General features: G+C 54.3%; 1 protein-coding gene across 1 annotated transcript in view; it reads right to left on the bottom strand.

Annotated features, from left to right (window-relative positions):
* Positions 1–442: 442 nt before the first annotated feature.
* Positions 443–27,991, bottom strand: part of ADAMTS16 (ADAM metallopeptidase with thrombospondin type 1 motif 16) — a 159,745-nt gene continuing 132,196 nt past the window's right edge. Inside the window, exons 19-23 of the mRNA XM_053906864.1 lie at positions 11,353–11,554; positions 11,017–11,211; positions 8,993–9,217; positions 2,042–2,189; positions 443–1,776 (exon numbers count right to left, since the gene is read on the bottom strand). Coding sequence (XP_053762839.1) covers positions 1,661–1,776; positions 2,042–2,189; positions 8,993–9,217; positions 11,017–11,211; positions 11,353–11,554 — 886 coding nt within the window. The 3' untranslated portion in view covers positions 443–1,660. The remainder of the gene's footprint in view (positions 1,777–2,041; positions 2,190–8,992; positions 9,218–11,016; positions 11,212–11,352; positions 11,555–27,991) is intronic.

Here is a 27,991-nt window from a genome sequence, read left to right as displayed (position 1 = left end):
CCTGAGCAGAAGGAATTCGTCCTCAAGACTGTGACTCTGCCTGTGTTCCCGCCTTCTGCCCTGCAAACTTTGGCTTTGCCAGCGCCCCCCATAATCATCAGGGAGCCAATTCCCTAACATAAAGCTCTCTTCTCTTCCTGTATAACACCTGTTGTTTCTGTTTCCCTAGCGACCGCTGCCTAATAAAGCAGAGAACACAGGGTCAAGGGTTACCCTTGAACGGACTGGGGCACCGCCCACCCCCACACTGGCCACCTCCATCACCAGTCACCTGCCGTCTTCCCCAGAGCCTCCTCAGTGAGGGGCACTATGAGACCAGCTTCAGCACGTTCTGTTGGATTCCAGGGCCCCAGCTCTCTGTCCCTGGACCAGTTCCCCGCCTCCGTGCCAGCCCGGGGATCTCAGGTGCAAAACTCGTGAGGAATCGTGAGCAGGTCAGAAGCAAGTGGTACAATATAAAATTTATTATAAAACTTCAGCAAATATAAATATCTCGGTGCCCATTCCGAATGGAGCTACAGCCTAGGAAAAGAGGACAGAAAGCAGCACCAGCAGCGGGCAGGGTGTCGGGGGCCTGCTGTGCAGCTTTCATCCGGAAATGCTGGCCTTCTCTCCAACCGGTCTTGCAAAACCACCGCAACTCACGGAAAGAAGTTTAAAAACAGCACGACACACAGAAACGAGACCTGGGGTTCTGAGGTGTGCACGTCAGCTGACGTCTGTCCGGGCAGGACCGACCACAACCTCATCAGGACAGCGGGTTTGGGTGTCACGGGTCACCAGGCAGCTCTGGTAGAACCTGGAATTAATTCTATTGTTTTGGGAGAGAAACGCAGGAAGGAATGAGTTGAACAGAAAAACACTCGCTTGTAAATACCTGGGAAGGACAGAACAGAGGATAGAGAAGTCCTCTCCTCCAGCTCAGGAGTCTGAAAGGGAGGGAAGCACCTTAGCACGATTTCATGTCTCCTGTTTCCAGGGCAGAGTCTGTGATGGGGACACAGAGTCGGGAGCCCGGCCTCTCCCCGGCAGGGCGGCACCCCTCAGAGGCGACACCCAGCTCTCGTCCGAGCAGCAGGTCCCAGCAAAGAGAAGCTCGCTGCTGGGGCAGGCCGAGGCCGCCCTGGGGACACCGCCTGGGAGCTGTCCCCGCCAGCTGCTTCTCCAGAGGGAGGTCAGTTGTTCCAGACCTTGGGAAGGGGCCTCCTCGGCCGGAGGGAGGCCGGCATACCTAGGGGCAGAATTTCTTCACTCATTCCTAATTCCACGGCCTTTCCTTCTTTTTCCAAAGCACCACACATTTAGCGTTTACTAAGTTCAGCTCCTTCCGTCTTTTTGACCTGATTCAGCTGGAGCACAAGGGGGAGTGAGCATCACTGTGGGTCTGCAGCGTGGGCCTCCTGCCTGCCTCCATGCTTCAACCGAAAACTTGTGTGCACGTGTGCCCATGCATGCATTCAGACCCACGATGTGCACACACACACACACACACACACACGCGCGCGCACGTGCACACACACTCTGTCCTGACAGATGGCTGAACACAGTTCTCCCAGCCTCGATGTCCTCTGGCCGAGTTCCGATGCACAGCGCACAGCTGACGGGGGCTGAAGATGCAGCACCCCTCGCGTTCTCCGCCCTGGAAGGGGCCCCCCGGGCCTCACAGGTTGGACGCAGAGCAGGTCTTGCAGCACCGCTCGCCGTAGAACTGGTGGCTGCACATCCCCTGCCGGGGCGCCAGGGGGCACCAGGGGAAGTGGTCTCGGCAGGCGCGGTCTGAAAAGCAGCGGATGCCGCGTTAGCTGGTGTCCCGGGGCAGGGGGAGGGGAGGGGGGGGTCCCATAGGCGCTGAAGCTGCTGAGGGCATCCCTGCAGGGGACACTCACCGTGAGCCGTTTTGGGGCAAGTGGGAGGCGGGCATGGGAAGCGGGGAATGGCGTAGCAGGTACCCCACGTCTCAGGCCCACTAGGAACCACTCCGGAAACCTGACAGCGCCACCCCCGAAAAGCCAGGGCCAAGCCGAGGGGCCTGGACACTCACCTTTCTTCTCTGCGATGGGGCAGAAGTGGGTGTTGCAGGCCAGGGAGGCTGTGGGCTTCTGGTGCACGAAGCAGCCTGGGGCCGGCCGGCCGCCCGCCAGGCACTGCACGGCCCTCGTCTGTACGCCACCCCCACAGCTGGCCGTGCACTGCGGGAAACAGGTGCACAGCAGTCACCCACGGCCGCCGGGTCGGGCCACCCTCCCTTCCAGGCTTCCCCCTGCACCCAGATCCCCGGCAACTGTGGGGGGCTGACCAGATTCTGGATTAACCCCAGGTGTGGACACAGGAGACAAGGATCTGGAGCTCTAAAACGGCCTTGAGCTGTCCATGGTCTTAGAACACAAGGAAACTGGTGCCTATCTGGGGGTACCAGGAGGTCCCCGGGGCCTGCCCAGGTGACGGGTCAGGCATCAGAAACAGTTGCCCTACACGGACTGCAATCACCAAGGCACCTTTTCTGGGGCTCTTTCCTGGGAAAAACTTGACAAGCCAACTACCCCAGAGGCTCGAGAAAACCAAGCCCAAATTCCCGGACTCTGGATGCCTGCTTGGAAGTGGTGGACCAGTAGCCCGGATTCGAGGGCATCCTCCTGAGGGCGTTGCTCTGCAACACGTAGGCCCTGCCACCGAAGGCAACTGAGCACAGCAGAGCCAGGAGGAGCCTCGTGTTTGGCTCGCCCTTCACCAGCCGGCCGGACGCATACCCCACCGACTACGAGAGCGGGTCCATCCGAGCTCAACCGGGCGCAAGGAATCAGGGGATGGGCGACCAGGGGGATAGAGCAACCAACGCCAACAGCAGCACGTCCGTCCAAAAGGCGAGCTGTCTGATGTCTCAACTGAATTATGTAGATTGTGCTCAAACAAGGCTCCTGGTTCAAAAGTGTCCAGAACATAGCCGACGAAGGAGCACCTACAAGAAGACGGGGTCAGATGACACGGGGGATGCCTGGGGTGGGCGAGTCAGACGGTTGCTGTGAAATGCAAGGACAGATCCGTGCAGCACCGGGGCGCGCACGACACGGGCTGCTGGCCGAAACGCACAAGACTGCAAGCTGGGAGCCGTTCAAGTCAGTGAGCCCCGGGGCTGGTTTTCCAGAGCTGAGGTCAGCTTGCAAGTGAGAAGCCAGCGGTCTCCTGCTTCCTTCCGGGGACATGCTGTGAGCAGAGGCTCCGTCCAGGTGGCTTTTTTCAAACCCCCTGGGGTAGGCGCTCTGATGGCAGGAGTCAACATCTTTGTGGATCCAGAGTCCTGGAAAGTCTGACGCTGGGGGGCTCGTTCTTTCTCTTCTCTTCCCCTCTTTAGGTAAAGGCTGGCCGGGCCCCTGGCGGGGAAGAGCCAGGCTCCAGCCGATAAGCACGTGGGGCTGGAACATTTCGGTGAGGTTCACCCCCTTCTCTCCAAAAACCAACCTCAGCGACAGCCGTCAACAGCTCAGACTCAATACATGACTACAGCAACCGGAATAAAACGTCACGAGCGGGTTCGTGTCCGGTTTCCGAATTATCAGGCTCATCCACGACGGAGACAGATGTTCCTCGCTGCCTGTGACGTCCGTCTGAGCGTTCGGCACCGCCACACCTCTGGTCTTTGCGCTTCGCACTCTAGGGCCTTTGGAGCCCCTCCCGGCTGTGCCGCAGGGTTCACGCTGGCCACGTGTGTCCGTGTCTGTGCGCGTCCACTACCTCTCTGCCGAGAGCGGAGTTCTTGTCGGCGGCGGCACGGCACGGGGCTCCCTCCGGTCCCGCTAATGACGCGTCTAAACTGAGAAGCAAGAGATCTGGCCATCGTCTTTGTCACGGAAACGGTGCTGAAATCATTAGGAAGGGAGTGGATGCTTTGTCATCGACTCCTGCGTTCACAAATAGGGTTCCCTCAGCTCCCAGGTGCCAGGCGCTGATCTAGGTGCCAGGGACCGAGTGGTGGACACAGGTGAGTCGCTCCTCCTCAGGATGTAACGTCCCGACTCGAGCCGAGGTCCTTCACACTCAGTGAAACAGACCCTGGAACCTGGACGGCAAAGTCAAAGCTGATGGCGTCTTCCTCAGCCTCATGAGGTTTAGCTTGCGCATTTGAGGCAATTGTTCCCACCGACGGCGGGACGCTGTGCTGTACGGTGACCTGCGCTTGTCTGTCAACCTACACGTGACCACAACTGCGGCAGACATCTGTCCGGACCCCCGGCTGCTGGCTCCAACCCCCCAGCAACGGTTCTCAAACTTGAGTGTGCATGTAAGTCACCTGCTGGCCCCACCCCCAATCTTGAACATCAACAGCCTGGGAGGAATGAGAACCTGCATTTCTTTTTTGTTTTTTAATGTTTATTTATGTTTTAGAGAGACAGACAGAGACACAGAGAGAGACAGAGGGAGACACAGAATCCAAAGCAGACTTTAGACTCCAAGCTGTCAGCACAGAGTCTGAGGCAGGGCTCGAACTCATGAACTGTGAGATCACGGCCTGAGCCGAAGTCCTGACGCTTAACTGACTGAGCCGCCCAGGCGCCCCGAGCACCTGCATTTCTAGCCACGGTGCTGCAGTGCAGGCTGGGTCACGTTTGGAGAGCCACCGCTCTAGGTGATCAGGACCCTGTTGGCCAAGGCCCTTTCCTCTTGTGTTTCCATTTCGGAGCCGACTCAAGTCACGTCCAAGTCTGATGAGAGCGTGTGCAGAGCTGGTGTGCGGCCCGACGCGACCAGGGGAGCTGCAGGCTCATAAAGGGGCCTCTGTGGTCACCGAGAGCCACATGCCCTGCTCCCCACCCAGCCCGGCCTGCCCGGCTTACTTCTGCCCCCCTTCCGGGGTCCCTGCTGCAGACTCGCGGAGGGCCCGGTGCCCCGACTCCAGAGAAGCCTCGGGTGGGCTTAGAGCCCTTGTGGGGCAGAGCCCTTGTGGCTCTGCAATGTTCGCAGAGGTGTTTCTTCAAGGTCGCGCCTCTTACCGATGCCAAAACTCCCCAGGGACCAGGGCGCCTGGCACGTGGGCCGCTCTGTGTCCGTCTGCTGAGGGGACACTGAGGCAGCTCCTGCTTCCAGTGCGGGTGGGCACAGAATGGGAAGCAGGCACATCGCCCTCTGTGGGGCGTCCCTGGGCTGGTCCTCCACCGTCCCCAGCTCTTCCCGGTCCCTGGACCCCGTCCCTCAGCTCTGCACACCTGCCTCCCTCCCCTGGGGCCGGCGGCCACTCACAGGTGTGCCGAACTCTTTCCAAGACCGCCCAACTAGACTAGGGGACTCGGCTGTGGGGAAGTCAATGCCGGGTCCAGGGGGACGGTCCCCCCACCGCGAGGTCAGCAGGCTGGGTCTTCTTGTCCCTCCAGGATGAAACAACCTCCCCGAAAGTGACGGCCTCTTCCCGTGTGTCAGTCTCCTGCTTCCGGGGGTCTGACTGCAGGACCCGCTAAGCACATGTTTCCAGAGCCCTGTAATCCTGGAAAGCCTCTCCCTTTGGGGTTTCTTCTGTTTCGGTAACAGCCCCTGAGTCTTCAGGGACATCCTGTACCAGACGCACAGCATACGCCCTGAGAGACGAGTGGGGCAAACTGATCCGGACCCCTGGTCATTATCAAAAAATCCAGACAGATGCATTTTCACAATAACGTCTGGCTCTGGGTGTGTTTTAAATTACAAGGATCACTCTTCCTTTGTGCCATTGGCCTCGATGGAAAAAGGCTGGTGACGCCTGCCGACCGGTAGCTCCAGGCGGATACTCTGGCTGGCTTTATCCCAAGGCACATTCCTGCCCCCACGTTCACGAGAACCACGAGCACCACAGGGCGTCCCGCTGGCCAGGGCTCAGGTCCAGAGTCAGGGACAGCAAGTGAACAAATCCACCATAATGCCTGAGATCTCACACCTTCCTTTTCCCATCGTGACACCCCTCCTGGGAGACGCTCCTCCCGTGTCCCCCTCCTGGCTGGGTGCTCCCTCTCCGAGCCTGCAGCCTCTGCCCACCCCCCCCCCCCGCCCGATCACTCACCACTGTCCCAGAGAGCGGGTCTACTCGGGTCAAGACGGGCTAGCGCAGCCCTCAACGGCCTCGTCACCACAACCTCTGCTCTGAACACAAACGGAGCAGGGAATTTTCGTACAAATCTAGTGGCTTACAAATACAGACTCCCTCCGACTCAGGCAGTGCATACTGTGACCCTATCCGGTAATGTCAGCAAGAAGGTCCCTGATCCCTGTGCACCACCCAGAACTGGAAGACGAAGAGAGCAGAGGAGCAGCGAATTCTTAGAGGTGGGCAGGCGACTGGATGTCGGGGTGCAAGGAGCCTGTGCATTCTGTGTGTACCTGTGTGTGTGCATGCCTGTGTGTGTATCTGTGTGTGTGCATGCCTGTCTGTGTGGGTATGAGTCTGTGTGTGTACATGTCCGTGTCTGCGTGCCTGTGTGTGTACCTGTGTGTGTGTGTGCCTATTGCTTGTGTACATGTGCACGCCCACATGCATGTATGTGTGTTTGCTACAACTTTCTTTTATTTAAAAAATTTAAAAACATTTTTAACATTTATTTTTGAGAGAGAGAGAGACAGAGTGTGAGCAAGGGAGGGACAGAGAGAGAGGGAGACACAGAATCAGAAGCCAGCTCCAGGCCCCACGCTGTCAGCACAGAGCCTGACGTAGGGCTCGAACTCACAAACTGTGAGATCATGACCTGAGCCGAAGTCGGACGCTCAACCGACTGAGCCACCCAGGCGCCCCTGATACAACTTTAATATTCCTGCCCTAATAACTGCCATGATGGAAAACCATATTGATCATCAGTGACATGGCCCCTTGCCCCCCAGAGCCTATGGGTTTCCAGGTCAATTGTGCATCCCTGGAACGAGCCAGGCCTCCCCACTCCATCCCAGAGGACACACTTCCATCTCTGTCATATAGCATCAGACAGTCCAACAGGTGTTCACTCGTAAGCCATTCCCAGACCAAATCAGCATGGGAACCGCCTGACCCTAAAGCCCAAATGACCAAAATGACTGAAGTCGGTCCTACTAGGTAACCTTCCATGAAATGTGATGATAAGCAAAGCCATTTAAATCAACAGAAACCCTGAAGATCACGTGATAGCAAGGGTTACAAGAACGAGCCTGTCGGGGGCAGCGTTCAGCCAAGCACTGGCCATCCATCACGGCCGACGATTCCCCACCCCATCTGAGGGCACAGTCTTGAGTGCCAGTGCTTACAACACATAAAACCCCTTGAGTTATTACTCCCAAGAAGGAACATTCTCAGAACATAATAGATGAATCACCCTGGATAAAAACTTCAGGCAGCTTATGATAAAAATGACTTATTAGACAAACACACCGAACATTTCAGACTGGAAAAAGCTAAGCAGGATGTATTTTCGGCTTTAGCTTTGGGGGTAAATGAAATGATGAGGGACCTCAGTTTTCTGAATGTTCCCGCGGTCTCCGAATTGAGCACAGCGGGGTGAATCCTGGCGTGGCCGGAGGCTATAGGAGCCACTGGAGCCACAGGAAAGAGACTCGGGGTCCCTGTTGACAGAAGGACCGTGGTCTCGGGGACCACCTCCGTGTGTCTCTGACCCATACCTCCCAAGGGACAGAGAAAGTGAGGCCTCTGCCCCAGAAGCAACTTCACTCAGCTTGTCCGCTCGGCTCTTGCTTGATCGAAGTGGAAAGACCACGCACCCACAAGAAGATCAATGGGGGCCGCCTGGGAAAAAGCTGTAGTCATTGATACTTTTTGTCCATTTAAAATAGAAAATGCTTGAGAAGGACAGCGTTCTCAATGTCGCCTGCTCCAATAATTTCAACTAGATCATTTCTCATTTAAATACTTTTAGGAGGGGGGTTCATAGATTTCTAAACGCAAGAGCTATTTCAGGTTTGAAGATCCACAGAACCAGACGCTGGACCATGCGTCAGGGGTTCCGCGTGGGGGGCGCCCGGAGGCTGGTGGCCACCCCACATCCTTCACCCTCCTTCCCTCTGTCTCCTCTACCTTCTTATCCTCTACCTTTTATCTCCTCTACCTTCAGAAAGAGGAGGGAGGCCAAGACGGGCCGCCATGTGCAAATTAGAAAGAGCTCACTCCTCTGGCCAGGCCAAAAGATGAGTCAGAAAACACTCCCTGCACCTGCTCATGGGGACGATGGACTGAGCGAGAGCCCCTCTCTCCCGGGCAGAGCAGCAGAGAACAGACTCCTCGGGGTTTGGCCAGTGGGAGTGGCTCAGGATGTCTCAGCCCCACACACCCCTCGGGCCTGGGTGCCCCCTGAGCCAAGAGCAGAAATACCAGCAGGAGAAGAAGGATGAGGGGACCTGGGACAGGCAGGGATCTGAGATAAAGGCTGGCGGGCAGAATCACACGCAGAAAGGGGAGCCGAGCCCCAAGGTGAGGGTTACCAGGAACCCAGAGTGGGAAACAGGGAGAATAAAGAGGGGATGACCACTGTAACGGCAGGATTCTTCCCTAAAGTCAAAGGCAGTGTGCAAGGAGTAAGGGGGGTGCCAGCACGGAGGAGCTCCGTCGGCCTGGGCTGGCCTCGCCTGAGGGTCCAGGCAGGCCAGGACAGTGCAGCGCGCCGGACCCCCTTCCCACGTGCACGGCCTCGGGGTTACCCGGGTAGAACCCGCAGTCACCGACTTCCTCCAGAGCTCGTCCTTGGTCCCCGTTCACACTCACCTCTGCGGAAGTCTGCCCAGCTTTTGCATAAAACGAAAGCATGATGTTTGCCTATACTTAAGTGGGTGACGACTTCGAACAAGGCCCACGTGCCCTAAAAGGGTCAATGACATTTGGAGCCCAGCCTCGGAAAGCTGTGCCCGCACCCAGGAACCTGGGCGTCGCACCTGCTCTGGAGAGAAGGGTCGGGGCCCGGCTCTGGGGGTTGGGGGGGCACCCTTTGCAGACGCGCGCCCGCCTACGCCAGCGGCCCACCCCCAGGGCGGGAAGCGTGGTCACGTAGTGTCGCCCTACCTGAGACCAGGGCGAGGCAAACCAGCTGGCCCGAGGCGGGCCCGCGGCTGCATGCGGGGGGTGCCTGGGACAGGGAAACGGGGCGCAGGCTCGCTCTAGCTCCACACTTGGCCGCGGCAAGTGCAAGCACTTCTTTGAGGCCAGCTCTCGGTACTTCCCAGAAACGTGCTTTTCAGCACATTTCAAGAATCTTCTCTGTGTTCCTCGTTCACACGTAACAGAGCACTAAAAATAAAGCAAAAGCCGTGAGCGAACAGTACTTCTCTGGTGGCGGCTTTTCGCTACGATCGGTGAGTCAAACCGTCTTCGGATGATGTCCGCTCGAGCATTTATGTAACTGTGACAACTGAGTGAGATTTATTGGACCTTGGCATTTTAAAAAGGCATTACGGTGTATCACGTGGAGAGGAGGATGTGAAGGCACAGCGTTCGGGGGCCGAAGGAGGGGCAGGGCAGACAGGAACCATGAAGGGAGGAATTCCGAAGCTATCGTTTCATGAGAAGATAACACGTTGGGTTGCATCTGACACTGGAATGTGTGGAAACGTAATACAGCGCCCGCCCCCCAAGCAGGGACCGGCAGGGGACCCCCGGGGCTCACGAGTGTGCCTCAGAAAGCCGAGAGAAGGCGGCAAGTCTGCTCGGGGCACAAATGCGTTCTCTCCCGGTCAGGGGGTGCTCTGAGCCCGGGGCAGACGGCGCACAGCGGGCTGAGATGAGAGATCCGGGGTCACTGGGTCTCCGGAGAGAAATCCCCGTCCCCCGCGACGAGGCCTGGAGCTGGCGAGTGGGGGACGCTGTGCTGGGCGGGTGACTCCGCCCGGGCTCAGCGTGTGCAAATCACATCAGCACAGGGGCCCGGGTTCCGGCCTCACGCTCGCGCTCGGGCCGACAGGTGTGCGCCTGTGTGTTTCCTGCACTGCGGGAGCCCGTGCCCTGTGCGGAGCTCAGTCTCCAGGGCGGAGACTTTCCACCGGGTGGCTTCCTTCCCGTGGGCTCGGCCTTCAGGGACACGCACAGAACACGCAGTCAGTCCTAGGGGAGTCTAGGCTCCCGCCTCCCAGTGAGAGAGAACCAGAGTCCCCGGCTGGCAACTGGCAGGCTAATTCCAGGGCCTGGGTGGGGGTTGGGGGCGGGCACGGATGGAAACAGTGCCTCAGTGAGATTCCAGGCCCGGCTGGATCCATCCTCTGTCCTCCTGAGCAAGGTCATTCGAGGTGTGGGTGGGAATGAGCCCAGCTGGCCCGAGGAGGCCGGGACAGGGGAGCTGCTCCGGGATTAGTCTCTCAGTACCCTGCGCGGGGTTGACGCTGCAGTTCCGTGGGCTGCTCTCTTTCTGGTGTCCTTTTTGACCCTAGTGACACCTACACGTCTGGGTTGAGGCACAGGGAGATTAAGGAGCTGCCACCACCCTCAGCGAGCCCCTGGGTGCCCGCGGCACAGGTGTAGGGGCCTGGCAGGGGGCCCTTCCCAACACCCCCTCCCCAGGGCCGGACTGCGCTGGGCACCCTCACGTGGGGTCACGCCACCGTCAACACTCATGTTCCCACCTGTTAGCGTTCGGCACACTAACAACACGTCAATTCCTGCAAAACCAACATGAGCAGTTTCTTCCCCAAGTGCGGCAACTGTTCACGGAAACGGCTCAGGAAATGGTCCTCGTCTCTTCCCAGGGCAGGCCGCCTTCTTCCCGCTCTGCACTACAGGGACACGGCCCCAGGAATGGCTACGGCTGCCCTGGGGCTCAGTGGGTCCCCAGGACCCCGTCAGCGTGACGAGCGCCCCCAACCCGTCCTGGCCTCGAGACGGGGTGGGTGATGGCCTTGTGGATGCCACTGGGCGAGTGGTTCGAAGGATGTGATCAGAAAGTCCCTAACACGCCAAGGAGGGGAGACTGGAGCCCCAAAGGGTGGCCTGAGCTGGAGAACCCAGACTCGGAGGAAGAGGAGCGGGAAGCAGTGAGAGCAGCGGAGGGGACAGCTGGTCGACCCGGTGCCGAATGGACCGGCTCCAGGAGCACCCACCTGGGACCAGGCGGACACCAGCCACTGCAGCTTCTTGTGCTTGTGGCAGCGCTTAAGCAGACAGACTTCGTGAGTCCTAGGCTTGGGCTCGGAGCCGCAGACCGCGTCCGGCAGCAGCTGCGGCCTGGCCACGGGGCTGGTGCTCTTACAGGCCACGGACCTCTTCCTCCACCCCTTCCCGCAGGTCCGGGAGCACTGTGGGAAGAAAAGGGGCCGAGTCTCAGCGAGACCTCCGTCGGACCCACCCTGACCCCCCCCCGCAAGGTCCAACCCAGTTCTGCGATCGGCAGGAGGGGACCCAGCTGCCGCCCCCCACACCAGCCCGGTCCCAGTTACCTCCGCCCAGGGCCCCACGCTCCAAGCGGGCGGGCAGCTCCGAGGCTGGCAGGCCTGTCTGCTGGACGGCATGGGCTGCGGACACAGGCTGGCCGCCACCCGCTCGGACGCGAAGCGTGCCCGTCGCGTGCACTGGACGAGGCGGCTCTGGGTGCCCCCACCGCAAGGCTGGCTACACGTGCTCCAGTTCCCCACGGACCAGCTGGGAGGGGACAACGGCACCTCGGTGAGGGGCGCCGCCCGTGCGGGAGACACGGCCGCGCCAATCCCACCCACGGCCCACAGGCACACCGTTGTTTCCAGTCGCTCGGCAGCCTCTCCGGTCCCTGCTGCCTCTCACCTTCCCGATTAGCCCTCCTGCCTGTGTTTCTCTCCTTCCCTGCTTTCAGTTCACCGGCACAGTGCTCTCTCTTCCCCTCTAGCTGGCTTTTAGGTGGGACGCTTCACGCACGTGCAAAAGGAAGGCCCTCTGTGTCCCCATCCACCTGCCTGCAACGATCATCAACTTATACCTCCAAACCCTGCAGCACATTCACGAAAATTCCGGATGCATGTGGATTTCAATTGCATCTCTGCAAGGTGCGGGCTCTTTGTTGTTGTTTCTAATTTTTTTTTAACTTTATTTTGATAGAGAGAGAGACAGAGAGAGAGAGAGACAGAGAGAGAGAGCACGAGTAGGATAGGGGAGAGAGGGAGGGAGAAACAGAATCCCAAGCAGGTTTCACACTCAGTGCAGAGCTCAATGCGGGGCTCGAACTCACAAACCGTGAGAGCATGACCTGAGCTGAAATCAAGAGTCGGAGGCCCAACCGACTGAGCGACCCAGGCACCCTGAGGTTTCTTTTTTTTTTTTTTTTTTTTAATTTTTAAAATGTTTTTATTTATTTTTGAAGGAGACAGAGACAGAGCACGAGCTGGGGAGAAGCAGAGAGAGAGGGAGACATAGAATCCGAAGCAGGCTCCAGGCTCGGAGCTGCCAGCACAGACCCCGACGCGCGGCTCAAACTCACGAGCCGTGAGATCATGAGCTGAGCCGAAGTCGGACGCTTAACCGACTGAGCCACGCAGGCGCCCCTCTTTGGTTTTGAAAACATAACCATAATACCTTCGTGGCACGTAAAACATTAACGTGATCCCTTACTATCATTAAATATTCAGTGTTTCCTTGCCAACCGTGTCATAAATGTCCTAGCTTGTTAATCTGCTTGGTGGAATCCAGACAGAGTCGGTCGGCACTTTGCAACTGGCTGGTATGTCTTTCTTCTCTTTTAGTCTATCGGCTCTTTCTTAATGTATTTTTCTATTGGGTTGATTGGTTTTAGACACGATACCGCTCGCCTTGCTGAGTCTCCATAGTGGCTTCTGATGATCGCAGGAGTCCCCACATTACATCTCTGTGGTTTCACTTAACATGTTCTTCTGTCCTCTGTACTTCCTGTAACTTAGCAGCTGGATCCAAAGGCTTGATTGGACTTAGGTTCTATTTATTTATGTATGCCTTTTTTGTGAGAAGACTTCAGATGTGAGAACTTCCAGTAGGAGGCCCATAATGCCTGGTCATCTTTCTTTCAATTTGATAGAAGCTGTCGAGAATGTTCTCCCTGAAAGCAAGTTTTTTTTTTTCTTTTCTGATTCTAGAAGTATTTCTTGTTGATGTGTATGTCGGCCGGTGACGGAGGGGGGATGGCGTTGGGTCCAGGCTCAGCTGGGGCGCCGCTACTGGGTCTCAGATAATCCCGCAAATGTCTACGAAGCCGCCCACTGGCTTTGCAGCAGCCCATCTGCAGGAGGGCCTAAGATGCACGCTCCGGGTGGGGGGTCATCTGAGGCAGGAGGGGCAGGAGAGGAAATGCGGCTCAGAGACAAGGGTTCGTGCGGCGAGAAGGCAGCCATCTGGCCTCTGAGAGGACACGACGACTCTCACTCCTAGTTTCTTCCGTTCAGAGTGTTCAGGCAAAACTTGGAAATTCCGCAGGTAACTCTGAGGCCCGGCGGGCTCCACATTGGCTCTAAGAGCCTCCTCCCACAGACTGTACCCCGACAGGCACACGTGAGTCCAGCAGAAGCCAAGAACGCTTGGGGGAGAGCTTGTGAGACGCCTCTCGGAAACACCCCGCATCAACGCGAGAGGGTCTGTGAGGACTCCAGCCGGGGACCCAGCCGATGCAGACAGACACACAGCGTGGAAGATGGGGACTGTCCAGAGGGGACCCCTGGGATTATCCCTCACACTCAAGTCTTCAGGGTCGCTCCCTCTCTCTCTGAGTACGGCGTACATTTAAACAATTCTATGTTTTTGGTTTATTTATTTTGAGAGAAGGAGCGAAAGCAGGGGAGGGGCAGAGAGAGTGGGAGACACAGAATCTGAAGCAGGCTCCAGGGTCCGAGCTGTGAATGCAGAGCCTGATGCAGGGCTTGAACCTATGAACCGTGAGATCATGACCTGAGTTCAAGTCAGATGCTTAACAGACTGAGCCACCCAGGCGCCCCCATTTTTTTAAAGCATAGGTAAGGGCAGGCAATATATGCAACTTAAAAATTTTTTTTTGGTGTTTATTTATTTTTGAGAGAGACAAACAGAGGGCGCGCAGGGGAGGGGCAGGGAGAGAGAGAGAGGAAAACACAGGATCCGAAGCAGGCTCCAGGCTCTCAGCTGTCAGCACGGAGCCCGTCACGGGGCTTGAACCCATGAACTGTGAGATCATGACTTGAGCCAAAGTTGGACGCTTAACCGACCGAGCGACCCAGGCACCCCACATGCAACTTTTAAATTCTGCGTTTTAAAAATTCAATGTCCCAAACAAGCATTTTGCTTACACTGCAAGCCTCCGTGAGCGTATTTTCAGTCTCTCATGTTTCACTCTGTGGACCGAGGTGCAGGCCCATCTAAGGAAGGTAACAAAGGCTCCCTGCTCCAGGACGCCCATGGGCACCAAGAAGCCTTACCAGTTCTGGGGCGCCGTGCCTGTCAACACGTCTGAGCAGAATGACCAGGACTTTTCCTCACGCTCTCGGAGGGGCCATGACCCAAACACTCTTCGAGCCAATGCCCGGACTCTTGGGAAAGTTGTCAGGACAGATTAGGCGTTAGGCTGATGGGACGCGGAAGGGGTCCCACCCCGGGGCTGGCGCCTGTGGCCGGCTCGTACTATCCCGGTTTTACCTACCTTCGCCTGGAGAAGGCCTGAACTATATAAACACTATATACCAAGTGTTTCTCCTCAGCATCTTCTACTGTGTTGCTAAGAAAATTACCAAGAACTGCAATGCAAAGTTGGAGTCACCTAAAAAGAAACGGTTGGGTCTGTGGGAATTGTTCTATATCAACTGTGGGAATGTTTTCATTCTTCAGTGTCAACGAGATAACTGTGTTTCATTTCATGTTAAGCCACGTAAGCTCAGCATCCTCGTTGTGAAAATTCCATTTCCAGCCCCGTGGCTGTGATGGGTTTGCACTGGGAGCCTCCAGCTGCTTCTCCGTCGCCTCCCCCCATTTCCTCCATGCGCTCTCCCAGCCCTGCAGGCCTTATAAATTGTAACTGGTGTATCCACACTGGGGCCGCCAAGATGTCTTGGCCGCTCTCAGGCTTTTCACACCAGCTCGTTAAGTCTTCTGTCTCCGCCATCTTAAGTCGTTCCAACTGGGTTCATCCATTCTCTGCCCTTCTCTTCACTACACGTCATTAAGAAATCCTCCCGAACAAAGATCAACTCACGCAGCGTCTGGAAACGCCAGGTGCCTGTTTTGTTTCACAGGCAGAGCTCTGGGGAGGTGTCTTGATTTCAGCTCATGAAAGAGTCAGAATCCACACAAGCTTCTGTGCTGTCTGTGGGTTCCGCGAGCAGAGGCGAAGGTGTGCCTGGTCGCTAACCAGTGGCCGTGCCCGGCCGGCTTTGTTCTGTTCTTCCCAAGTCCACCAACCAGAACAAAGCAGGTAGCCGGTATTCCCCGAATCAGCCGGCCTTCCCAGGCAGGACCCGGAGGACGCCGGTGCCCGGCCGCCACGGTACCTCCCCGCCGAGGGCTCCCCGGCAGGGCACACCTTCCTGGCTCCCACTGCCGCTGGAGGAAGTGATACAATTTACAGCTGCTGCTCAGCAGTTCAGGCCAGGACCCCTGGAACCATCTGTTCAACGGTCGGCCCCCCTAACTATCAACAGCCATGACCCGTTTCAGAATAACATGACTTTCTCGTCTCCATTAAAAAAATAATCACGACATTTTGGTTTCGGTAATTTAATGTTTCCTTTGAAAATGCAAGTTCCCAGCAACGGTATTTGAGGCAGCTCCCAGGCGGCCACGGGGTCTTAACGGCCCCTGGGACTCGGAGGCTGCGGCAACAGGGACCACAGGGCCCACTGTTCACGGCCGGGCCCCAGCCAGGGCCACCCCGGGGCTGTCACCGACTTCGCATCAGGAAGGCTCGCAGACAGCAGACAACTGCTAGCTTCGTTTCAGGAGTGAGATTCCGTTTCTTTTTTCTGTTTGTTCTCTTTGAAATTTCAAGACTGAGCACCTGCCCGTTGTTCCATTTTCAGGGAGAAGTCTTGACCTTCTAGGAGCATCTTTCGAAAACGTAAACGCTCGGAATAGTGGCCGGCAGAAGCCGCGGGAAGGCGTGATAAATCATAGGCACCCACGGCTGCATTTGGTCCCGGGGTGAGTGCCGGGCCCGGGGAAGGACGCCACTGAAATGCAGCTTTAACCACGGGGCCGCTGCTCCGCTCGGTCCCACCGGGTACCCGCCACGCCCCAGCGGGCTGTCCTTTATTGATTTTGAGACGGATCAAGAGAGCACGAGCGAGCCGGGGAGGGGCAGAGAGAGAGGGAGACAGAGACTCCCAAGCACGTTCCGAGGTGTCCGTGCAGAGCCCGACTCAGGGTTTGAAGTCCCAAACCGTGAGATCACGACTTGAGCTGAAATCAGGAGTTGGACGCTTCACCCACGGAGCCACCCAGGCGCCCCCTAAACGGAATGTTTTCAAGGTAACAATGCACGTCCACCAACAAACAGACGCCAGCTGGAAGAATCTGTCTTTCTCATAGGAAAAGAAAAATCAGTCATGAGTTCACTTAAGGAGTGCGGGCCAGCCGTATGCTGAAGGCACAGGGGTGGAGGCCAGGGAGAAATGACCCCTGAGGCCACCTGGCAGGATACCTCAGGCCCTGGGCACCCCTGCCCTGTCTGCTGCTCTGGGAATTCACCACCAGCCTGTGTCGGGAACGATTCACCAGAACCCAATGGTGCCAGCCACTCTCCAGGTGCGCTGAGAACCAGGCGCCCGGCTCTGAAGGAGCCCATGACCTTGGTGCCCAGGTGTGAAAGTGAACGGTGCCCAGGTAGCCAGAATCGCCCGACAAACAGATTGTGCCGAACTCGCGCTCGGGCTTCCGGGGCGCTGCCCTCAGTCCCCGGATGCTTCCAGACTTGAGGCTCAGGCACATCAGAAATGGCGGCAAGACGCCCGGGCCGTCCGCACCCTCCGCCACGGTCTTTTCGCCTGGACGTCTTGCACGCGTCCTTCTAGAGGCGGCGCCGGGGGTTGGTCCCCCCCCCCCCCATGCCACCTCAGAACTGCAGACCCTTCACGGACACCTGTTGGCAAGGTCAGGGGCCAGACTTCCGAAGCCAGGAGGCCTGGACAGGCCCTGGCCACGGGCACTGGGCGGCGTGTGACCGGGAGGCTACTTGTTTTGTTCAGCCTCAGACGTCAAACCGCTCTGTCCGACCTGTGTCCCCGATGGAGAGATTTACGACGAGCCAGACGTTGGCAGGGAACTGTGTTCACCCCTAACCGCACTCACGGTGTCTTCGCCCAGCCCCGCAGGGCCAAGCTGAAGGACATCAAAGGCTCACTCCAGAAGGGGCGTTAATTTTATGGACTGTGAGAAGCCAAGGGTATGTGAGTTTTTATTATTCGGGGGCCGACATGCTATTTGTACCAGATTTTCCTGTCTCGCCATCCTGCCGTCAGGTGTTGTCTAAAGAAGAATTAGGAGGATCTGTGGAGCTCCCGTGTACGTGGGAAAATCAGGGACCGTGGAATCTGAGGCACACACGGGCTGGAGAAACTGAGCCCGCCCTCCCCTCCCCCCCTTTCTAATTCTGCGCCAGCAAAAATCCTTCCCCTGAAGGTGCTCTCTCTGCACACCACGGAGAGGGTCTGCGTGCTGTTAACTCAAAAGCGAAACTCACGAAAGGTCACAGGGCGATCGTTAGAGTCTGTGTGACGACGACGTGCTGGTCCCCTGTGCCGCCACTCCCGCACGGAAAACCGGGAACAAGAGGCTGAGCGTCAGAGCTGGGAAGGACTGACTTCACCAGCCTGCCTTACGTAGGGGGAAACTGAGTCCCGGGAAGCGAGGACAGCCGCTCACGTGGTTGCAAAGGCGACAGGGATGGGTGGGATGCCAGGGCTGCTCTCTGCTTGGAGGACGAACGCCCTTTCCGTGGGGGAACCTCCCTCCCGCTGCTGTCCACACCCAGTCAGCACCCGGCCGCCGAGCCAGCTGCCTACATGACACACACTTGTGTGAAGAGTGAGCAAATCTGGGTGGTGACTACACAGAGCCGACAAGCCGGCAATCCCCGCCAGGCTGCACCCGGAGCCGGGCGCTGCCGGCGTGGGAGGTCCGCCCTCCACTCAGCCGGGTTCACCAGCCCCAATTCTCATGCCCGGGGAGTGTGCAGAGGGGCCGACGGGACCTCGGTCTCTGCCTGTGGCCCAGCCAGTGCGAAGGCACCGGTTCCCAAACTGCAGCTGGCTGGCGGGGTTCTCCAACACCGCTGCGTTGCTGGTCTCTCCTCCCTTCACGGGAGTCAGACTTCAGGGATGGGCGTCGGGAGTGTGGACTTTTACAAATCCCTCCCTTCCCCGGCCTGGTGGCCTGGATGGCGAGCAGCGCCAGAAACACGGACTCGAAGAAAGGCAGGCGGCCCCCGCTCTTTGGAAGGGTTCAGGGCACCTGCCCCTGCAGTTCGTAACTGCCCTCCTTCCCCCCTGCATTAGTGTCGAACTGATGTTATTTTTGAACTATTAAGAGAATTAGGACGGGCGGATAAAACCCGGGGCTGAGAAGCCTGGTGAACAGATTCTTCTGGAGGAAGGCAGGTACCTTCATTCCCGATCGCTGACGAGTTAGGAGAGCCCACCCAGGTTCCCCTGTGGACCGGGGCCCCGGTTCTGTGTAGTGCTCCTGGTTGTTAAGACCGGGCCCCGGAGCCGGGTCCTGGCCCCAGACCCGGCAGCTGGCTGATGGGAGTGCAAAGTCGCCTAAGCTCAGGCTCCTTCCCAGAAGGACCATCCCGGAACCCAAGCAGCTGAGGAGCTGGGCCGGACCAGACCTGCTTGCTTGTACGTGGACGCTTCCAACCTTGAAATAAAGATCTCTGACAAGGGAAGGTAACCATGCCCAGAACTGATACTTTTCCAACCTTCCCAAACAACCCATCTGGAGAAATGTGGACACATCCCCGTCCAAGCATCGCTCCGTGGTGCATGGTCTTGCAGACGTACATTTTATACTCGGCCATGACAGGCTGTGATGAGGGATGTGTTCGTGACGGGGGACAACACATGGCTTACAAAGATCCCTCCTGTGCACCTGCCCCCCACGCAGACGGCTGGCTCTCTGCCGGGCGGGGCCGATATAACCTCCTACCTGAGACGGGCCGGTTCCGCCCTCAGGAGGACAAAGCAGTTGCACACACACTCCTGGTGAGTCTGCTTTCTCTGGACACCAGACACACTGCCTGCCACGGGCTCCTCCCTGCCACTGGTTCACTGCCAGCCTCATGACAGCTCTCCTCTCCACTTACTCTGAACTGACCCGCCAGACTCATCAGGTCTTTCCACTCTCTTGGAGAAACACCCCGGCCACCGCCCACACCACGCTGAGTGCCGGGTGAGTGGGTCGCCCGGGATGGTCAGCATCCCTCCGCCACCACCCGGTGACATGGGAGCACACGCGGACCCAGCCGAGCCCACCCTCGGGTCGGTCTCTGCCAGCTGAACTTGGTATTGGAATTACGTAACATAATTAAATTTGGTGTAGCTCGATGAGACACGAACACGAAAACCGAGAAGCCCGTTTCTATGAAAACGAAGTTGAATCTCCAGAATGACTCAGTGCAGACCAGTCATTAAACAGAACTGCCGTCCACTTAGGGCGAGGCTGAGGACAAACTAAAACATGGAGAAAAATTAAAAATGTAAAATGATTTTGCATTCACATGACGGGACAAGCTTCAACTTTCTCTTAAAAAAAAAAAAAAAAAAGAAAAGAACCCTCAAACAAGGCACCGTAAGTAATGGGCATTTGATTGCAAATAATCAGTTCAGATCTTTAATAAGCAGGCCCTCCTCCCAGTGAGCTTTTGGCCATAACTGAAAGAACCAGAATGCAGATGCACACTTACGGGTTTTAAGTGAAAATAAAGGTTCAGTGTGTGTGCGTGTTTTTAAGTGATTTTTCCCTGACTCCACTTTTTCCATCAGTGGGTCGAATGCAAACCTCTCTTCTATCTGGTGAGAAGCCCTGAATCTTGCTGGGGGAGCTCCTCGCCCGTACGAACCCCTGCTCACAGAGCATATCCATGTGACAGGAGACGGGAACCAAGAGCAACAGCCCCTACCTCTGCCCCTGCTGTCCCGTGTGCGCATTTCAGGGAGTGGAACCCTCCGGCTTCCTTCCTCTGGCCCCGTCCACGTCCCACCAAATCTACTGCTGATTCTCCAGCAAAGCTGCTGTCTCCTGGACATCTGGCTGAAGCCAGGTCGGTGCTGGTTCATCTTCTGTGCCACTTGGCTGGGCCGTGCAACCCAGATATTTGGCCGAGCACTATTCTAGAGGATTCTGTGAAGGTCGGTTTTGGATGAGGTTAACGTTGAAGTCAGTAGAGTTTTGATCGGTGGTAGATTGCCCCCTACAATGTGGGGGAGAGGGAGGGGGCTCGTCCAATCCGTTGAAGACACACGCATTTATCTTGTAGTACCTCTGAGTGATTCTCTGACACGGGCAAAAATAACGCGCTAAAGGGATCACGGATGTTGAAAGTATGCAAATTTAGGATATTCACACTTAGGAGAATTAATTGAGATAGTTCTGAATTACATTCTACAGAAGGGGGATGGGGGCTGAAGGAATATGGAACACAATGCCCACCCCCTGCCCCAGGAAAGGTGAGTGAATGAATTTACTCATAATCTAAAGAAGGGAAAGCAGATGCTATCTCGATGACACTAAACTAAATCAGAGATGGCCCTGGACAGGTGTTCCTTGTCTCTCCTGGGAACAGAACAAAAGCCAGGATCCTTGATGGAAGACCGTGGGCGTCAGGATCTCTGGGGGAAGGTTGGAGGGAAGAGAGGCCACCGCTAGTCCATTTCCCAAACCCGGTCTTTCAGAGAGAGAGGGATGTGGATACTTGAAGTCCCGAGAGACACTGCTGACGCTCCTCGAGTCGTGGAGGTAAGGAGAATCTCGGGGCCTCGTAAGCTGCTTCTGAGAAACACCAGAGGGAAGTGGTCCTTCCCCCACTTTGTTCAGAGAATGCGACCGTGAGGCCACACACATCGCGCAAACGTCTGGATAGCGGGCTGGGGCATCACACAAGTTAGGCAAAAGCCAGCTGTAGGAACATGCGTGTTTATTGATCCCAAATCGAATTCACTTGTTTAGTTAGAAAGAACCTTTCTTTTCCTGCGGATACTCTGTTTTCATGAGAAAGGATAATGAAACACGTCATCCAGATTGCTGAGAACACAGATGTATGTCCAAACGTACAAGATTCCCCCTGCAAGATTCCTCCACGCTGAGGGCAGAGGGACTGCAGACTTCAGCCAGCTTCAGGCTTTCCAGAATACGTTGCCTCAATAACGTGAACACCGTGGTTCTGCCCTGAAAACGGACAAGGGTGACAGGGACACTCATTTTGCCAGGAAGGCATTTTTACCTAGCCCAGGAGTTGGCAAGCACTTTGCCAAAGGGCCCGATAGTAAACGTTTTCGGCTGGTGGGCCACGGGGTCCCCGTGGCCACGACGGAAGCGTGCCAAGGCGGTGAGAAAGCAGCCGGAGACGACCCAGAGAAAAGGGCCCGTGCCCCAGCAACGCCTCACTTACCGCTGTGCCCGGCCCCAGGCAGTTACACGCACTTGTGACCACCAGGAGGGAGCATATCGCACACACGAGGAAGCAATGGCTATTTCTACGGAAGCCAGGACGCTTTCACGAGGTGATGCTTCGGCGAGGTCTACCTATGCTGCGGCCAGAGCACATGGCCGGCAGGGTCAGGGCATGCCGCCCCATCGTGGGAGGCAGACGGCGGCAAGAAAACAGCAACAAAAGCAACACGCCCCACACGTTGCATCGCGAAGCTCGTGCAGAAAGGTCCCGCAAGCAGCGTGGGTCGTGCCTGGGACCAGTGAGTCCAGCTCCGGGGCCTGGGCTCTCACTCACGGTTCGGGTCCCAAGGCGCCCCCTGCTCGGCACGCCGCCCTGTGAATCCATCTAGCCCCACAAACCCGTTAACGTCCCAGCCAAATCCTCACTTTACACGTGAGGACACGGAGGCCCAGGGGTGGGAGAGGCTTTGCTGCAGCCGCTCAGGCTCTTGATGGCCAAGGTCACACACTAGGAAGCGGCAGGACCAGGGGAAAAAACCCCGCGAGCCCGCGTTCTTACCTATTCTGACATCTAAGGGGAGGCAGTTATCCAAAGTGGCTTAGCTCTAAAACAAATCAGTGCATGCATTTAGGAATTCTGGGGCCACGGCATATCTTGATTGAACAGTTGCAAATTTTGTTATGCACGTTCATTTCCTGGTCACAGAAGTGAGCTCACTATTTCAGGAAGAGGTGGACTTCTACTTAGGGCCAATTATGCACATGGCGGCCTGTTTTGAAAAATCCACAACGGTTCGGTATCGAATCAGCGTCAAAACACTTAGGGCTCTGCTCTCTCCAAACTGTTTTCCCCTGGGCCGTCAGGACATCAGATGGCCTAGGACATCTGAAATAGTTTTCCCTGCCTCTCAGGAGCCTATTTAGTGGTGCTGTGGGGGAAGCCTATCGACGGATCTCACATGCACTTACGTATCCAACAACTGACTTACGCTCATTTTTCTTTCTTTTAAAAAGAATGACCTTCCCATAGGTGGTTTAATTCATGTCTCGAGGTGCAAAGGGGAGCTTAAATCATGGAATATTCACCGACAACTGTGTTCCAACTCACTTTCTTTGGATCCTCGTCTTCTGGGGAAAGAACGTCAGTCTTCTGTTCTATTATAGAGGGTGAACTCTCCCCGCTGTGGCGTCTTCCTTTTATGAGAAGCGTGTAAAATGATGGCCTCACTCCTCCTACAGTTTCAGGCTTTTCTGGCATGTTTGCTTCAGGGTTTCTGGGATGTTCACTCCTAGACAAATACTTTGAAATGATCTTCTCCAGACTCACAAGTCAATTTTCTAAGAATGCTTTCCAGGTGGCCGCATCCAGAGACCGGGTCTGGACCACAGCCACCAAGTTCCCGGGGCTGATGCGCTCGGCCGGTGGGGGTGCCGCGAGGTTCTGGGCCCGGGGTTGGTCAGCTAGGGCCGGCGACAGGGGGCTTGTGCGCCAGGGTTACCAGGGGCTGTCATACATCCAGGGGGCTTTAGGCGAGACACCAAAGAAGCAGACTGGCACGAAGTCAATGTCAAATCCAGCGCAGAGTTTCCACCACATTCTTTGCCGTCAGGTAGTAGGGACAGGAAGCATGTCCAGGTGGCATGGCCACGTCGAGTCCACCAGCTGTCCTCCTCACTTTCCGAGTGATTAGCATGTGAAATGTAAACAAAACTCGTAACCGCATTTCCCTGCCTTTTTTTTTTTTTTTTTGGTTTAATTCATGAAAGCAGTAATGACAATGGAATGATGGGAACGGGAGCCATAAACCTACACGGAGGGGTCCAGGCAAGAATCCAATAGTGAAGGACAGAAAAGAGGGCGGACACAAATACTCACTCTAGTTTCCACAAAATGACAGCATGACAGGGTTTTTTTTTTTTTTACAACGATAGTTCTAAGAATCTCCAAGTTTTATCTTTGAAGCTGTCAAACAGCTTCCACACTGAGGTCCAGGTGTGAAGGCACCACGTGACGTGGACGAGGTTCCTGGCCATGAGATGCCATAAGGCCAGCTGCCTGCCAAAAATAACGTGGTTAACTTTCAATGGCAGAATCATCTCTCTCTCGACAAGGCTGGAAGGACTCCATTCTCCGCAGGAAGGATTTCTAACTTTGGCACATTAAGCTTAATCGGATCCAGGAAATGATCGCACAGAGTGTGTGGCACAGTGTTTATGTAACCTCATGGCTCCCATCCCTGTGAAACTACCTTTGCCAGTGGCATCCATTTTTCTTCGAGACGTTTGCAGATTAGTCTTATTTTCTTCCTAAGTCTTGGGTGCCCATGGGTTGAATTCTGTCCCCATCAGGTAGATCTTACACACACCAAATACGGAAAAATTACCGCACATTATTTAATTAAATAATATTGCTAGCTGTCAGTCTAGTTAGCTGACTAAATAACTATTTAGTCAGATACTGTTGCAATCGACATCCTAACGGAAAGCTTCAGACATTACCTCGCATAACTTATCAGATGAATCATGTAAATGTCCTATTTATCCACTGCTCTTAAAAACATTGGTTCTAGAAGACAAAGAGGATGTGAGCAGGACTGTACTTGACCGGTATTTCATTCATGACATTTACCGTATTATAATTGGCATATTTTATTAACCTGCATTGAAAAGGGGCCTGATGACCCAATGGTACTTACATTATTCATACAGACATAAGAGAATACTCTGCTGTATATTTAAATGGTTTCACATATGCTCACTATTCTTCCAATGAGTCAGGGCAGAGAGAAGCCCCATATTTAAAGACCTCATTTTCTAGCTCAGCTGGTTTAAGTGACTTAAACTGGACCAGCAGCCAGCCAGTGTAGCATTTCTGATAATTTATCCCAAAATATCATATGCAGAGCAAAGAAACCAGGTCTGGTAGTTTAGGCAGTCCTGTGACGTCTTTCTCTAACTTCCCGTATGACATAAGGTCTACATATGCACAAACGAGCAGCCACGAGAGAACTGCATTCGCATTCACAGACACGGGAGAGAAATCTGTGGGGCATTCAGTTCCTTGAACTAAAGGAAAGGATCTCTAACAGAAGGACAAGTGAAGGTGTCCGAAAATCTGAGCCCAGGGGAGGACTGAAGGCAGATGTCTCACGCATGGCTCCCCGGGTAGCAGGAAACGACACTGGACAGTCTGCAAAGTCCAACTGTGCTAGAGAAACCAGTATACGTCCCAAGTCCCGAGGAATCAGCCAGACAATCTGGGCTGATGAATCCGATGCCCAAATCAGGTATGTTGAGTTCTAAGACTAGTAAGGATAGCTAGCATCACTGACCTACTTTAACTACTTAAATCTCACAGCAAATCCACGCGGCAGGTACGGTGATGACACCCATCCGAGACGGGACAGTAGAGGAGTGCAGAATGCTAAGATACACGCTCACTGATATGCAGGTGCATGTGGGGGGAGCCAGGATTTTGGTGCAGGGAGCCTGGCCCTGACGTCTGTGCTCTGGACCACGTGAGGCCCACCACTCAGAGGCCGGCTGGAGGTATGTCACAGATGTGGGTCACAGTGGCCACCGGGGCTGTGTGGCTAACCGCCAATCCTGGAGGAACCCCCCCACAAGCATCCCCCTCCGCAGGCAAGATGGCGGCACTGTTGGTAGAGGTAAACAATGCTGTTGTCCATCGACAGAACGGATGCTGACTTGATGTCTTGAGTAACCACAGATAGGTCACATAACCATTTGATGGGTGTGGATCACTCTTCAATGGCTTTCTAAACAAAGCACGTACCTCTGACGTTTTTGTTTTTGAATTTAAAAATCATGGCGGAGATTTTGGGAAGGTAGGTACAAGTGACACAGTACAAAAGATTCCTTTACCAAAAACAAATAAATGGCTGAGAAGCTGTGAACACATTGAAAGAACCAAAACAAAAGGCCTGGTCACGTTACAAGCTATCTGTACTCATTCCAGAAGGCACTTGGAAAAAACACACACTAGGACCAAGGCCAGGAGGAAGGAGACTGGCTCCATTTATAGACTTCGGCTCAGGTCATGATCTCGCAGTCCATGAGTTCGAGCCCCACGTTGGGCTCTGGGCTGACAGCTCAGAGCCTGGAACCTGCTTCTGATTCTGTGTCTCCCTCTCTCTGCCCATCCCCCACTCATGCTCTGTCTCTCTCACTCTCAAAAATGAATAAATGTTACAAAAAAAATTTAAAATAAGATAAACAAATCAAAATGTAAGGGGCAACTTTTATTCAATAAGGGACTGAAAATGTTGATACATTCCAATAAGGATCAGGAAATAGGACAGACACATTTTATTTTTATTCTAGAAGCATACGCTTTTGTAATTAAACTAGGGTAGGGTGGACAAGGGGTATAGACATTAGAAAAGAAAGCCAAATTATCATTATTGGTTTAGGATATTAAAACTATAAGATTACTGGGAGCCTGGGTGGCTCAGTCGGTTGAGTGTCCAACTCTTGGTTTTGGCTCAGGTCATGATCCCAGGGTCATGGGATCAAGCCTGCACTGGGCTCCATGCTGAGTGTGGAGACTTCTTGGGATTCTGACTCTCTCTCCCTCTGCCCTCTCCCACTCACTCACTCACTCTCTAAAAAAATAATAATAAATAACAATGAATTTAAAAATAAAAATATAAGATTACTGGGGCACCTGAGTGGCTTGGTCGGTTAAGCATCTGGCTTTTGATTTCAGCTCAGGTCATGATCTCACGGTTCTTGGGATTAAGCCCCATGTCAGGCTCTGTGCTGACAGTGCGGAGCCTGCTTGGGATTCTCTCTCTGCCTCTCTCTCTGCCTCTCCCCTACTCGTGTGCACATGCGCACACTCTCGCCAAATAAATATATAAGATATATTCTTTAAAAAAATTATTTTAAATGTTTTTATTTATTTTTGAGACAGAGAGAGACAGAGGATGAGGAGGGGAGGGGCAGAGAGAGAGGAAGACACAGAATCCAAAGCAGGCTCCAGGCTCCGAGCTGTCAGCACAGAGCCCGACGTGGGGCTCAAACTCACAGACTGTGAGATCATGACCCGAGCTGAAGTCGGACTGAGCCACCCAGGTGCCCCTATAGAAGATATATTCTTAAATATATATAATTATTATATATATGTATATTTTAAAAATATATTTGATTACTGACTGAAAAAAAATCGGAAAACATAAAATTTTAGTGTCTGGTTACAAAATTAATTTGACTCTATACAACCATAACTAATTGGGGTGTCCGGGTGGCTCCGTTGGGTAAGTGACCAACTTCAGTTCAGGTCATGATCTCACAGTCCGTGAGTTTGAGCCCCGCGTTGGGCTCTGTGCTGACAGCTCGGAGCCTGGAGCCTGCTTCGGATTCTGTGTCTCCCTCTCTCTCTGCCCCTCCCCTGCTCATGTTCTGTCTGTCTCTGTCTCAAAAATTAATTAAAAAAAATTAAAAAAATCATAACTAAAGTATAATGGTATAAAGATTTGTATACTATAAATTAATATAATGTTAATAAAAGTATGACATATTCAGGAAAACATAAATGCTCACATTCACTTAAGTAAGTAAATCTATGACCTCTTCCCAAAGAACTCAATGGCCAAATGGAGTCACAAAGAAAAACTTGGTTCCTGGTAGGTAGCTTCCATATTTTTAAGAGTTCAATTTTGTCTAAATTAGTCTACTAAGGCAATGTAACCCCAAGCAAAGCCTCAGAAGGGTCCTTTTTTAAATTTTTTTAACTTGACAACATAAAGTTCATATGGGCAAAAAAACCACCCTAGACGATCCAGAAAATTTCTAAAAAAGAGACATGATTCATAAGATGTTGGTCATCCAACAGTGAGATTCTGGCATGGAAAAATGAACTGGGAAGGGCACTGGGGCCAGTCAAGCAATGACATACATGGACTTAAGCTGTGACGGGGCTGGCCTTCCCGATCAGTGGGCAGAACATGAATTTTCACTAAGTGCCGTTGGAGCAGATCGCTGGACGGTGGAAGAAAACTGCGGAACCCTAGACTTCATTCCTCATATCAAAATGCATGCCATTTCCATCAACGTCAAATATTTCACGTAACCAAAATGTCTGAAGAGAGTGTGAGTGCATATTTCAGAATATTAGAGGAGGAAAACACTTTCGAATTACCTTACGTCAACAAGGCTCTATTAAAAGTTAATATAAACTTCACTGCGTACTAATTTAAACATTATGTAATAGTAACAGAAATGCGTAGGACAAGGCGCTCGGCAAAATTCCACGAGGGATTCTCCGGGGAGCAAGGCTTATGTGCTGAGTGATCCAATAGTGTACCACCCAAACAAGGTCACTTTGTTGGAGGCTGGAAGGACACTATTGATTTCAGAGGAACAGCGCATAACCTGGAAATGTCCGGAGCAAACTGGAATGTACGATCGTCCTTCTTACAGGACTTTTGTTTTATATACACACACACACGGATACCTATGTATAAACATATACCAGCTAACACATATTCA

The sequence above is a fragment of the Panthera pardus genome, unplaced genomic scaffold (assembly GCF_024362965.1).
Source record: "Panthera pardus isolate Hobbes unplaced genomic scaffold, ASM2436296v1 HiC_scaffold_2, whole genome shotgun sequence".
Taxonomy (NCBI): Eukaryota; Metazoa; Chordata; class Mammalia; order Carnivora; family Felidae; genus Panthera; species Panthera pardus.
The sequence above is the reverse complement of the archived record's forward strand: the minus strand, read 5'-3'. Positions and strand labels throughout refer to the sequence as shown.